The 15275-nt window shown below is 36.9% G+C and overlaps 1 protein-coding gene across 4 annotated transcripts in view; it reads left to right on the top strand.

The window, feature by feature from the left end:
• FAM13C (family with sequence similarity 13 member C) overlaps positions 1-15275 on the top strand; it is a 150779-nt gene that overhangs the window by 131987 nt on the left and 3517 nt on the right. For all 4 annotated transcript variants that reach the window (XM_055138449.1, XM_055138448.1, XM_004616526.3 and 1 more), the window contains 5 exons: positions 3287-3368; positions 4617-4828; positions 9432-9527; positions 10890-11089; positions 13074-13175. In XM_055138449.1, coding sequence (XP_054994424.1) covers positions 3287-3368; positions 4617-4828; positions 9432-9527; positions 10890-11089; positions 13074-13175 — 692 coding nt within the window. The remainder of the gene's footprint in view (positions 1-3286; positions 3369-4616; positions 4829-9431; positions 9528-10889; positions 11090-13073; positions 13176-15275) is intronic.

Below are 15275 nucleotides of genomic sequence, written 5' to 3'. Positions count from 1 at the left end.
GGGTAGGGCATTTGCCTTGCACGCGGACACGGCCGACCCATGTTCAGTTCCTCCACCCCTCTAGGAGAGCCCGGCAAGCTACTGAGAGTATCTTACCTGCACGGCAGATCCTGGCAAGCTGCCAGTGGTGTATTCAATATGCCAAAAACAGTAACAACAAGTCTCACAATGGAGAAGTTACTGGTGCCCGCTCAAGCAAATTGATGAGCAATGGGATGACGGTGATACAGTGGGTTACTACCTATATGCCTTGAATTATTTCTCTCATGGCTAATAGTTAACAGGCCATTGCCTATTTAGGAAGAGTATTTTTTGTGACTATCTTTGTCTAGAGGTTTTAGAGTCAGAATAGACACATTCCCACACAAACACTCAAACATGCAGATGGATGGAATTGGGAGCAAGTGAAGGCAGCTTCGCGGTCACCACTGCTTCAGTGCATATACAAGTCTTTGGCATAATCCAAACCTTGTGTCTCAGGAATAGGACTTCCCCTTGCCCTTCCTGTCTGAGTGTCAGGCTGTGGTTAGAGACTTGACATGTCAGTGGCCTTTACATGGTTGCTGTGTGCAAGGCCCTCCTCCTTCGCAGTCTCATTGTGGCATTAATAGCACCCACTGCCAATTTTTCAATCTAAGCTCCTGCTGGATCATGTGCTAGCAAACCTTAAATATCCCTGTTAAATGTAATCATTTCACATTCTTGCTCAAACCATGTTAATTCCTTTTAATTGATTTTATAGTAACAGCTGGAGGCATGGACCCAGGAAAGACCATTTCAGCTACATGTTCAGTGGAATTTGACACTGTATGATGGAAAGGGATGGGAAGGGACAGGATGGCCTGTCTCATTGCTTATTTCACCACTGGAGAAAGAAAGGTCTAGAGAAAGGAAATATGTTCTTCACTATCACACAGCAAAGAATGGACAAAGTCAGACAAATAGCTCATATTTTTACTCCTAACCCCCCCTTTTTCCCCTATGTGCCTCTTCTTTGTGGGTGAGAAGGAACTGGCTATCCACAAGGCTCACTCCTGGCTCTGTCTTCAGGGGTCACTCCTGGTGGTGTGCAGGGGACCTGCATAATGCTAGAGCCCAATCCTGGGTTGGTCACATGCAAGGCCAATGCCTTACCCACTGAACTATTTCTCTGGCCCCTCTCTATTTCAGTTGCCATCCTTGTGAGCTTGATTTAAGCTCATTTGAAAGCTCCCTGAAGAATATAAATGGATTTTTGAGGCTTGAAAATATTTTTAAAAATTCAGCTGTAAATTTTGCTAATCTTATTTGCGGTAGTGAAACTTCATCTCTTTGGTCATGGCTTAGGCTCATAGTTATTGATGTTTATAAGGCAGTGTTTCAAAAGGTGGCATGAACTCTTAGCTTAATTTGTTTTGTTAATGTGTGTGAAGGTTATGTGTTTTCAGAGCAGAGAATTTTGTGAGGATTTTCAAATACCAAGTTTAAAAAAGTGACTCTTCATGTAACTAGACTCTAAACCATTGAGGTATGCATTCCTCTCCCTTTCTTCCTATGCCTAATTGCCACTGACAACCTGTTATATGGATTTGATTAGGGGCCTTAAACCGGAGAGGGCTAAAGTGATAATACAAAGGTATTTAAAAAAAACAAAAACAAAAACAAAACCAAAAACAGAACAAAGAGACCTTCCAGAAGAGTAGCCAAACATGCTTATTCACTGACCTGCCTTCAATCCCCAGCACCCCATATGGTCCTGCAGCCAGTCAGGATTGAGCCCTGAGCCACACACTGCCAGGTGTGCCCCACCCCCACCCCCAACAACAAAACAACTAGAAAACAAAACAAAAACAAAAGAGGAGAAAGAATCCTGGGGAACCTAGGAGACTGCCTGACTCAATCGCCAGGGGAACACATATTTCTGGCTATTAATCTGGTGTTCCTGATGCTGTGCTGGGAGTCTCCCATTATTCCTTGTCCATCTTCTATTCAAAGGAACTGTTAATCTTCTAGAGTCTGCATTTAAGTTTCCAGGGTGGTAACAACTTATTTAAGAAAGTTGCTAACTGATGGGGGTTGAGGCTAAGTATGTTTGGCGATTCTGTAGTTTCTTTATCCTGTAGAAATCCACTTTTGTCCTCTGAGACAGAACAAAGAAATCTAGGTAAATTATTTTATTAATAGGATCATACCATTCTAAATTTTTTTAAAAAATTATTGAGATATTTAAGTGTGAGACTAGTTACCAGGTAGGACATACATGCTTCTGCACAGGTTTGTCACTGAAGATAAAGCATCTTTGAAGGTTGGTAGTAACAGTAATACTAGTACCACCACTTCCAGTAATATAATAGTTGTATTTTTAACTTTTAATATTTGTATTTTAATATTTGTAGTTAAACATTTACTTAGTCTGTGCCAGGGTCTGTTTTTAGTGTATTAATTTATTCTACCTGTCGACCCTGTGTGAATGATTTTACTATTATCCTCAGTTGTTGAATGAGACTGAGGCAAAAACTCAGTAATTTACCCAAAATGACACATGGATGATTTTAATTTTAATTTTAATGTTAATTCAGTAGGACATTGACTACAAACAGTGAGAGAATTAGAAATCTGGGTACCCTGTGGCAGAGTGATTACCTCAGTTTTTGTCAGATTTTAAAGATCCTGGGGTTCCTTTCTTCAGAATAAAGGATGGGACTCAGAGGAGCTTAATCTTCATTTTGCCAATATTCCCTAGCAGGTCCTGATCATAACTCCTGAATGTGAGCACAGGCAGCGGAATAAGTGCTGTTTTGTGTCAGTGCAATCATCTACACTGATGTGAAGAATGGTCTGGGTGCATGTTGGGGTGCTAGAGGCCTGCAAGCTATTTTCATTTTTTTTTTGTTTGTTTGTTTATTAGCACCATAACCAGCAGTGTTCAGGGGAACATATGCAGTGCCAGAGATGGAACCAGGTCAGCCACATGCAAGACACGGGCCTTATCCACTTTACTAATTTCTTTAGCCCCAACCACAAGCTAAAGATGAGCCTGTAGGGGCACGGCCTTGATAGAACTATGTGGAAAGTGCTGTGTTGTTGGATATACTTAGAACAATCACCCACCATCAGGATGGAAGAGTTGAGGTCAAGATTACTGGTTCAGTTTTGTAGCAACACATCAGCTGGAGTTTTTAATGCCTGGATTTCTCTTTCTGTTTTACATATGCCTGAATATGTTTTGACTGTTTAAAAATGTTGTTTTCCCTATTTTCTCTTACTTCCCTCCCTCCTTATGCCTCCATTTTCTTCACCTTTGTAGCCTTCACATGGTGATAAAACTTCTAATCCTGAAGTTCTGAAATGGATGAATGACTTGGCTAAAGGTCGTAAACAGCTCAAAGGTAAATGCCAAAAGATCTTTTCAAAGGAAGCAGTTAAATGTGCTTCAGGGTATTTGGGATCTTTTTCATCTGTACTCTTTCACCACATAGATTGAAAGCCTCAACTTGGGTCCCCTTTATTGTTTAGCTCCTTTTAATAAATATAAAGAGACTGAGGAATTCCAGACTCCCCAGTGGAATGATTCACTACAATGCCAGAAACACTTTACGAGGTAGAGTGTTAACTTCCATGCGTAATTGGATTCTTTTGATTAAACATAATTCCACTATGTACCCCATTGTACAAATGAGGACACATTTGTACCCTGATAGAGGTGAAGGTTACATAATTGGGAGGGCATGGGCTAGGTATAAAACTTCTCTTGCTTTCTAATCCAGTGTTCTCTATTTTCTCTGGAATGGTGACATAAGTATTAAAATACTTTTAAATACATTTAAAGGACTATTATCAAGGAAAGTTTGAATTTCCCCAAATGTCTAGAGGAATAATGATTAAGAAACTGGATGGTATGTTAATTCAGTGGTATTGACCTGCAATGATGTATCAGCTTTGTAAAATATGCAATGTTTAAACATCACACCAGTGCCTTCCTGAAGAGTAAACATCACACTAAGAGTGAACTGTATACTTGAGAAATCAGTATAAATGGCTTCAAGCAAAGACAAGTCTCCTAGCATTTTCTGCAATGTAATTCCTAAATAAACCCCAGGTTGCTTTAAAATTTTCTATAGTATATGTTTCTTCAAAGCCACAATGAAATCATGGTAGATCCTGGATTTTAGAAGTTGGCATTAGATAAAATTATAAAATCTGTTGAGTTAGGACTGGAATTCCCATCTTCCTTGTATTTCTTCAGATGTCTGCATGTATACCTTCCAGAGTGCTTGAATTTTCACAGGCAATTTTTAAAACCCAAGTGAATTACTTAGTGCAGAATTTCCAAATGCTATAGGTGGAGACTATAAGTCTAGTATCTTTCTCTAGAATGCTTCTTCTGAAATCTAAAAAAACATTGAGAGTCACTGTCTTATATAGTCTATTACTCATAAGACACCAGCATTAAGAGCTTTCTCTTTTCACATGATTGGTTGTTCTGCTGGTCCTTGTTACCATCACTGCCCTTTCTCACTGGAAATCCATCATCGGCACTGAAGACTTGGCATCAGGGGTGGGAATTTCTGAAGGGCTCTCTGCCTATATGAGGGGCAGTAAGTCCTCCTCAATGTAACTTGCTGCATTTCTTTTAGAACTAAAACTGAAGCTGTCAGAAGAACAAGGGAGTGCCCCCAAAGTTTCTTCTAGAAACTTGTCCTGTGAGCAGTCCACAGTCCCCAGAGAGAGTGGGAAGCCAGAAGCTATGGGCCCTGAGCCAAGCTCCTCTGGAGAGGAGACTCCAGATTCGGTGTTGACAAGCCTGAAGGACAAGGGAGAAAAGCTTCCTTCCCAGGAGGACTCTAAGGTACCTCACCATATTGGGCCCTAGCACTTCACACATCTTAAATCATTTTGACCAATATGTGAGAGTGATATAACAATACTACAAGCTCTTTGGAAGACTATGGTATTTGTCAGGGTTTCTACTGAATTACTGTTCATGATTTTTTGGTATTTTCCCATGATTCCAGAATGTGTTGCCATCCTAGAGGTTGTAGCATCACTTGTTGATAGCAATCAAATGGCAAAAACACCAGGGCTCTATCCCTCCTTAAACAGCAAGTGGACCCAAAACTAGGACTGAAATATCATTTCACTATTTTTTTAAATTATGAATAAGGTATAAACAGTAAAGTCTCATGCAATTAGAAGTATGGTTTCTTGAGGAATGTTAGGAAAGATGTATAGGCCAGACTTAAGACATCTTAGATTTAAAATGTGTGAAGCAGGCATTTGGATATACGATATAAAAACTCAAAGATACGTTTTATAAATATGATCAGAGTAGTATTTCTTTGTAATTCCTCCCTTCCCCTATCATGCATATATATTTGCTTATGTTTCACTTATACAAGAATAATTCCCGTCTCAGTTCCAAAGATGTGTGACTACCTTATGTTTCTTGAATAAGACTCATAAGTATTTTATCATTGCTGCATGCCATTTTCTGTCTCATACTATAGACTTCTTGAGAAGAAAGGCTGTTTATTGCACATAATTCCACAAGTCTATACATAGAAGGTACTGAATAAATGTTTGCTGATGGACAAAATAGCATATTTAACTTTGGAATGAAGTTTTCTTGAGAGAGCTGCATTTACTTTTGTATTGTAAATGTTCTTTGATATATTATTTGGTCTTAATCATAAAGTGGCAGCACAGCCAAATCTCAAGAAGTTCACCCTAATTTCTGGATTAGTCTTTACCTTGGAACTTTTTATTTACAAGTAGAAATGGACACTTAGCCACCTTAATCTGTACGAAGTTACCTTTAGAATTTAAAGTATTTTATCTTCTCTACTCATTAGGGCTGAGATCTCCAAGCATATCAGGACTGGGCCTCCTCCACCCAGATCCCCCATTTTCCAGTAGCTTGGCAGTCACACCCACAACTTCTCCCCCTTTCCCCGTATAATTCCATCAACAGCCAAGATCCAGAGACTACAAAACAAAGCTCCCAGAAGCGACTTCATATACCCTAGTTCTCTCTGAGAACCTGGCAAGGTACTGAGAGCATCCTACCCACACTACAGAGCCTGGAAAGCTCTCTGTGGCAGATTCGATATGCCAAATACAGTAACAATGATGGGTCTCATTCCCCTTGCCCTGAAAGAGCCTCCAATGCGGCACTGCTGGGAAGAACGAGTAAAGAGGGGATGCTAAAATCTCAGGGATAGGACGAATGCAGACGTTATTGGCACCCAATCAAGTAAATTGATGATCAACGGGATGACAGTGATACAGTGATACTCATTAGGAAAATATGTTTGGATTGGCATGGAAGACTTAAAGGACTTGGTGCTCGAATAAGTGACTGTCTAACCATTATCTTAATACTTGTCAAGCAAACTGATTCTTTTAGATACAACTTCATCTATTCCAGAGTAGCTAGTATTCTTGGACCCTTAGAGAGCACATTATCACTTGAAATTACCTAAGTACCAGTTATTTAAACTCAATTGACAAATAACATTCATCTGGATTCCTTACTGCTAAAAATGCATTAAATACAAAACCTTCCAAAATAAAAAAAAAATATTTATTTTGTAGAGAAGCTTTATGACTCTGAAAACTTTGGATTTGATATTTAGTCAGGATCCATATTAAAGCTAACAAATCTGACACATTATCTTGTAAATTCAGATGCTGTTATGGAGTAATTTTCTTTTTTCTTTCATCTATAGATGATTTTTAGAGATTATCACATCTCGATTGCATTTATCAATGAAAATGAATCATCTTCTTGTCTTATTGTAGAACCTATTTCTGTTCTTTTTTTCTTTGGATATTCTAAAATGATACTGTACATATATCCATTTTATTGTCCTTTCTGTGCTACAGCTAGAGTTAGATGCATAGCAAAAATTATCAGGTAGATGAGCATTGACAATTACTTCTGACCCACATAAGCTATAATGGTCTTTAAAAAGAAAGCAGATTTTTAAGGTATAATTATTTTAATCAAATTATTTCAATAAAAATACCTAATTGTGAGTTATTTTTATGTTGCATAGAGGAAAAAGATTAGAAGTCAAGGGAACTGAAGAAATGCCCCACTAACTTCTGCTAACTTGTTCTTTTTAAAGATAATTTGAATAGGTTGTACTTTCCCACATAGTTCAAAAAATAATATATTAAAAAGGGATCCTATTTGCAAGCTTCTGTTCTGAGGTAGCCCATCCCTATGCTGGTCACTATTGTTAATGTTTTATGTGTGCTTTTGGAGTATCTATGAAAAGATATACAAGAATCAATATATATTGATATATATTGGGCAGAGGGGTATGTATATATGTATTTCAGAAACAGTGAACCACTGAATTCAGAAGAAAAAGCTCTTAGTGGAATGTGGACTAAAGAAGAACAAACTCTAACCTATTTTTGCCCTTTTTTTTATTTGTGTATTTCTCCAGCAGATCTTATCTCCTGACTCAGTGAACTGACTTGACAAGTCTCCTATAAAAGGTTTCTATAGGCTTGAGAACAGACTGTAGCTCCTATAACATTATAAACATTAACCATGCTGTAACATCTTTTTGGCTATCTGCCTTTCCCTCTGAGTCTAAAGATAATAAGCATCTATAGAATTACAGTTTTGACAGTCTCAAACTTATGACCAGAAGGTCTCTTAAACTGACTATCTTTGGGGAATGCTCGGATAAGAAGTAAGATCACTGAATCATCACAGTGAAACATGATCGCATACACTGTACTTGTACCTAGATTTTCACAGCATCTATGGAAGACAATTCAGTGTCACTAATCGTTCTAACTTGTCTTTTTATCACATTCTATTAAGTGTAGCTTCTGTAGAATCCAAAGAATACATCAAAAAAACTTCAATATCAAATTGCAGTACACAGATGGTAATAATGGTAAAATGTACCATTTTCTGAAGTTCTTTCTGTGGAATTTATATCCTAGTAGAAACAGCATAAAAAGATCATTTAAGTGGTTTCTGAACTTACGGAAATTAAAATATAATTATTAATATAAATTTAATATTTAGTTTAATATATAACACATATAATTTAACATATAATATATAATTAGTGTATGATAATTACATTGAAAACCTTTTTCTCTATCACCATTAAAATTCCATGGGCTACATTGTGGTGTCATAGCTCTTGGATTACTTTGCCAGCATTTTAAAGGCTTCAACAGATGTGATCTTTTTACTGAAATAAAAGAACCACACATTATAGCTTGCAGAATCTATATAAAGATTATTAAAGCCAGTCTTCTTGTGTACAAATATGGATATGTAGTAGTGTGAAGGGCTTATGTTGGGTACTGTGAGAATGTAAAAAAGATATTATATTCCGTTTATCTTCAAAAAATGTCTGATTTACTTGGCAAAAATAGACTAAAGAGATAACAACTAAAGCACACATAGTGCGACTGAAAAATCAGTGAAAAAGGACATCAGTATGCATAAGAATACTTCATAGCTGGAGTGGCGGTAGGGTAGCATGAGAATAATTATGAAGCTTAAATAATAAACAAGCTTGAACCATTTTCTTTTTCCCTAGGATTTGTTCTAGGGGATCTGATTGAGCCATACAGCTCATTCAGGCATGTGTATTTTAGTAAAATATTCCTGGGTGGTTATTCTATGTGTTGTTTCTCTCATTCACCCATATTGAGTTAAGACAATTGGACTAGAGTGAGAAGGAAGTTCCATACAGTAGCTATGTAGCAAATTAATATGGTTACACAGTAGGGAGGAAAAACAAGGGAAGCAAACTTTAAATCACTTTGGACTGAGTCTGGGAAAGAAAATACATTGGAAGGTAGATAACTGACAAAGTATAGTTACATTTTTATGTGTGACATGATCTGTTGAAAATTGGAGATGGGTCATAAGACAAAGATATATCTATATATGAATAAATACATACATATATACATATATTCTGAAATATTTTTAGTTGGAAAAATTTTAAGACTATACCCTCCAAGAAAGAGTGAAGTTCACTCTTATTCAAAGTAGTTTGTGAGCTAATCAGTAAATTAGTATACAATCCAAACATATATTGATGAAGAATTGCACAAGTTTGATACCTGTGAATATCATCAGAAAAAACAGACAAAATACATGTTTCAGAAGAAAAATCAGATCTTCATGATCCAGTGGTTTTTAAAAAACAAAATGAACAACTAAATTCATACCATTTACACATTACGGGCTTGTGAGCTTTGAAAACATCTTCCTAAACTTGAACCCATCCTCATGCATGTTGGCATGCCCTCTGTACAATATATTATAAATGACTCTCCTTACTGCTGTTTTAGAGTATAATAATCCCTTTCTTTGAAGCATCAAGACAATTTTTTGCCTGTGGAAAGTATAAACATGTTTTTAGTCTTCTCTGAAAAAGGAGCATTAATTCCATGTTTTTCAGGTAACTAAGCAAGACAAAAACCTCATAAAGCCTCTTTATGACCGATACAGAATTATCAAGCAAATCTTGTCAACGCCTTCCCTTATTCCAACAATTGTAAGTCAGGCTATTTGCATTAATTAAAAAGTGTTTTGTTTTATATTGATGTTTAAGTTATGGAGGTAGTACCTAAGAGTGATGTGGTAGTCTTTATGTTTATAGGCCAGTTTTTCTTTCAAAATAGTAGGAAACTGGTCTTCCTCAACTCTAATATTGTGCTTCATAGAGTCCAATAATTAAAACTATTGTATAATAGGCATATATAGCAATTTTATTTTTCAAAAATTGTATTTTTGAAACCAGTTTAAACATTTGTTCTCATCTCCTGATGAGGAGAGGAAATGACAGGTTTTAGTTTGGCATTATAATTTATAACACAGCTAGATAAAGCAAAACCTTTCTGTTAATTTTTCCCTATTATTAATAATAAAATTCACATTATGCTCCTTGGTATAATGCAGTATGTTTCTGAACCATTTGAGCATCACCATAAAATATATACGTAAATTTATTTCAATATAAAATGTGAATACCAGAAATTAAGACTAATAAAAAATGATTTGTGGGAATACAGAACTAGAATAGCTCTAGAATTCATATTCCATCAATATTAAGCAGTTACTTGCTCACAGTATAAATATAAAGAGGAATAACTAGCATATAAATTTAAGTCTACTCGAGAACATTTGTACTTCTACAATTTTAATGACAGACAATAGCGATTTCTACTCTAAACTTTCCCATAATTTGAGTCCCAGAGAGGTAGTATAGACCCCAGGTTTAATCCCTGGCACACTGTATGGTTCCCTGAGCCTGGCAGGAGTAATCCCTGAGCACAGAGCCCTTAATACTGCCTGCTATGGCCCATACAACACCACCACATACTAAGGAGGCATAATTTTAAATGGGGGTATAATTTTCATATTTCCCCACAAAAATAATTTTCTTGTGATATTACCAAAGTAAGATTAAGGAGAAACTTTGCTTTGACCAACTTCATAGAGCACTTCTATAAATTTGTGAATTTTGTGAATATTATCTATATTTGAATATACTCCAATAATTTGGTGTATTTCTGGATAACAAAAGATGAGATGTCCATCTCATCTAACCCAGATAACTGCTGGAACTTAGGTCTGATTGAAAGAGCCAGTGAGTAGTGAAGTTCAATTTGGATCATATTCTGGATGGCTGTACTTTTTTTTTGACCTAGCAAACAGAAGAGTTTTTTAGCCCAGTATGGATGCTCATTAACTTATGTGTGAAATTTTTTGCGACAAAGGAGTTCCTCTTAGATGTGATTAAAATAATCACAGGGATCATTTACTGTTTTTGCGGTATCTGTTTATGGTTTCCCTTCCTGGTTTGATCTGTTAAGATACACTTACCATTTATGGTTTTAACTTTGCCTGTGATAAGCATGAAGAAGAGGACTCTGATGAAGATTATCCACAAGGAAGCCAGCAATCTTCTTTGCCAGAGCAAACACCTCACCTTGCTGTTGGTGATCATCTCATCTACTCTAATGAGAGTGAGCCTATTCGGGTATTGATACCAGATGAAAAGAAGGAAATCAAACAACCAACCCTTTCCATGTCCAATTTACACGAGGCCACCATGTAAGTGTGAATTCTAAGGGTAGGATATCCTTTTAATGTCTGCTTATCTGGGGCTTCTCAAGTATATGCCAAGCTCAAAAGAGTTACTAGACTATCAAAAGTTGCTCCGGAGGCATATCTTGGTTATCTTAACTGGAAAATTGTAAAGATAAAGCTATGAAGGGCCAAAGTTCCTAATAACGTCCCAGAGATTCTGTAAGTGCTGATCAGTCTTACAGAGTTGCATGTATTTTTAGCAGTATTTAGCAGTATTTTCAATATTGTCAAAATTATTTGGCTTATGTCCCCTTTTCAGAAAAATACTCAATGCCCCGCTGGAAATTATGTCCTATAAGCAAACAAAGTTTTTTGGGTAGTATGTGAGGCTACTACCACCATCCTGGATGGTCTGGTGTCCTCAGGGTTGAGGAGTTATCTCCACTTTGGCAAACTCTGGAACTCTTGGCAGAATACTGGACCAGAGGAACAGAAATTCTTTTATGGGTCAGCAGTTATTATGACCTTAATTTTTATCTATTAGATCATATAGTTTCTCAAAATGGCAATTTCTTTGGTCTTAAGTAAATCGGCTGTCATATTTCCTAATAGCTCCTAATAGCTCCATTTGAATTTTCATTATGATCATTTTTCTTATCATTATTCAGTAACATGCATTCCTCTTATTTGGCCTTCTTTGGTTTATGTATCCAGCCAGGTAGGACATAAAATTTTCTTTAACATAAATTATAGGGTTATAAGTATGCCCCCAGGATATTAATAGAATCCTTACAAATATGATAAGACCAAGCATCACTAAGTTGTTGAGATTTTAATGTGCTTCTAGAATTGTTATGTCAAGTTTAGATCATGGAAGAGTGACCTATTTTAAAGTAAAAATTAATCTTCCATCCTTCTCACTTCCTCTCCTTTCTTCTTCCCTTTCTCTGTCGCATTAGATAATATATTAGTTGATTCCTTTGGGTAGTTATTTTTTATGTTGTTTATTTTTATTTTTTGCTTTTTGGGTCACACCCAGTGATGCTCAGGGGTTACTCCTGGTTCTGCACTCAGGAATTATCCTTGGCGGTGCTCAGGGGACCATATGGGATGCTGGGAATTCAAATCCGGGTCAGCTGCGTGCAAGGCAAATGCCCTATCCGCCTTGCTATCGCTCCAGCCCCATATATTGTTTTTTTTAAGGTAATGGAATTTTTAAAATGTCCGTATCTAATATCAAGAAACTCAAGAAGTTTCTAAAACTATAAACAAGTCCCACAGATAAAAATTCCTTCTAAAGGGCCAAAATGATAGTATGGTAGGTAGGTTCCTTACATTGCATACGGCTGACCCTGGCACCACATGTGGTCCCCCGAGCACTGCCAGGAGTGATCCCTGAGCACAGAGTCAGGAGTAAGCCCTAAGCACTAGGTGTGCACCCCCTACCGACCACCACCACCGCTCCCCCCTCCCCGCCACCGCAAAAAATCTGCTCAAATGGCTGGAGCGCATGCTTTGCATGTGGAAAGTCCACTTTAATTCCCAGGACTGCAATCTCCTAAGAACCACCAGGTGTCGTCCCTCCCCTCCAATCAAAAAGTAAAAAATAAGTAAAAATAAATTCTGCTCTAATATGAGTACTTTTCTCTATTGTCTTCGTAGTATAAAGTGTGTACAATTTTTAACTATAGCTTTCTCTCAGATTTATATTTCATTTCCAAGGATTTTGCTATTCCTGATATACTCTAAAGGATAGAATTTTCTTTAAAATCTATTGTGCTCCTTCTATTTAATCTATCAGCAAATACTGAGGAGTATTCATTCAAAAAATATTTCCCCCTCACCCATTCATTTGTTCTTTACCATCATCACTTTTTATAATGGAGTTAGTCAGCTTGCCTGTTCTCAGTCCCTTGTTAGGCAGAAAACTGCCGAAAGACAAATCTGCTCCAGATGATTTCTCAGGCCAGAGCAAAGTAATGATACACATATGTTCCAATTGGTATAGGCCTGTACTTCTTGACCATCTCCGAGAAACTAGGGCTGACAAGAAGAGACTTCGGAAAGCCTTAAGAGAATTTGAAGAACAGTTTTTTAAACAAACAGGAAGGTAAGTGTTATTAGAAATATTTCTTAGACTAACACCTCTTAGGGAACTATTTTCAAGATTAGCTACAGTTTGTGTAGGAACAGTCACTTTATACAGTGACGTTATACAGATATAAATAATTTCCATAATGACCTTGAGCCAGGATTTTCTAGTGTAATATTTAGACAGTAGTACCATTACAAATGTTTTGTGAAAAGCTATGTTCTCAAATATGACATCACTGTCACTGTCATCCCGTTGCTCATCGATTTGTTCGAGCAGGCACCAGTAACGTCTCTCATTGAGAGACTTATTGTTACTGTTTTTGGCATATCCAATACACACGGGTAGCTTGCCAGGCTCTGCCACGTGGGCTCGATACTCTCGGTAGCTTGCCGGGCTCTCCAAGAGGGGCAGAGGAATCGAACTCGGCTCAGCTGCGTGAAAGGCGAACGCCCAACCGCTGTGCTAGGGGAGTTTACCTTTTATTATTTTTAAAGACAGGCTTTAAAAATAATAAAAGGTAAACTCCCCCAAATCCCTGATTTTATACACAAAAAACTGGTAACTACTGAGTTTATCTAGACTTTTACAATCAATTTATGAGCCATGAAATTTCTTAGTTTTTGGCTACTTTATTCCACAATATAGCCTTAATTTTTTTAATTAATTTTTTTTAGTGAATCACTGTGGGGTACAGTTACAAACTTATGAACTTTCGTGTTTGCATTATAGTCATACAATGATTGTTTACCCATCCCTCCACCAGTGCCCATTCTCCCCCACCAATGTTCCCAGCATCCCTCCCACCACCCCCACTCCATCCTGCCTCAGCATCAGGGCATTCCATTTTATTCTCTCTCCTTTTGGGTGTTGTGGTTTTCAATAGAGGTATTGAGTGGCCATTGTGTTCCGTCTTTAGTCTACTTTTGGCACGCATCATTGAACCCAAAAGGGCCCTCCCAACATCTTTTATTTGGTGTTTCCTTCTCTATCTCAGCTCCCTTTTCTCCCAGAATGTGAGGCCAGTATCCAAGCTGTGGAGCAGACCTCCTGGTCCTCATCTCTACTACTCTTGGGTTTTAAGACTCCCGTTCTGTTACTTTATATTCCACAGATGAGTGCAATCTTTCTATGCCTGTCCCTTTCTTTCTGAGTCATTTCACTTAACATGATACTTTCCATATCCTCCATTTTAATATTGCTTCCTTTGCTTTACATATAACCTTTAAACATCAGGATCTACCTGTACTTATTTTAGGAGTTGGTCAAAAGTTCATATCTGTTATTCTATCCTTTAAATGTTTTATTGCATGGCCCTCTATTTTTCACAAGATCTCATTATGAAATCCAATCCAGTTTTTTCTAATTTTATATCATCAAAATTACATAAATATTGCATACATACTACATTACATATCACAGTCAAGAGATGTTTTATTGATCTACTTCTAGAATATAAGCAAAAATCACTCACATATCCTATAATTTTCATGTTTGTAAGGATTAAATAGCAACTTATTATGATACCATAGGAAATTATAACTCTATTATGGGGGCAGTGTACCAGCATTAAAAATAACAAAGGATACAACTTTTCTAAAGTAACAACATTATTACTTGGCAGAGATTGGAGTCAGTGCTATACTGGCTCCTTGGCATTTTTCTCATCTGGTTATCTACCTTTCCTCAAATACTTTCATTTCAGCAGTGTGAGGGTCACCCTGGTAAAAAAAAAAGATTATTATAAAAACACTTAAAAGTTTGGGCTACTCTTAGTAGCATTTTAGTAGAGATGTTTCATTTCAGTACTTTAGGACTATTTGACTAGTACTAACCTTATATTAGAAATGTTTTATGTTCACCAATACAGATGTAAGCCATCTAAGTTTTCTACCTGGAATTTTACTTTCTAATTATTATGCAAGTCCAACCTATTTGCCTTTCTGCTAATGTATCTGAATTCATGAAAAATTCTGCATAGTAATTACATTGAGGGTACAAAATAATTGTATTCTTCTCTTTTCCATCTTTTTCTTATATAAAAATTTCATGCAACTTTTCTATTTCATTTTTACTTATTTAAACCCACAGGGGTTTTGGGGTTGGAGCAATAGTACA

The sequence above is a fragment of the Sorex araneus genome, chromosome 5, assembly GCF_027595985.1.
Source record: "Sorex araneus isolate mSorAra2 chromosome 5, mSorAra2.pri, whole genome shotgun sequence".
NCBI classification, from domain to species: domain Eukaryota; kingdom Metazoa; phylum Chordata; class Mammalia; order Eulipotyphla; family Soricidae; genus Sorex; species Sorex araneus.
The sequence above is the reverse complement of the archived record's forward strand: the minus strand, read 5'-3'. Positions and strand labels throughout refer to the sequence as shown.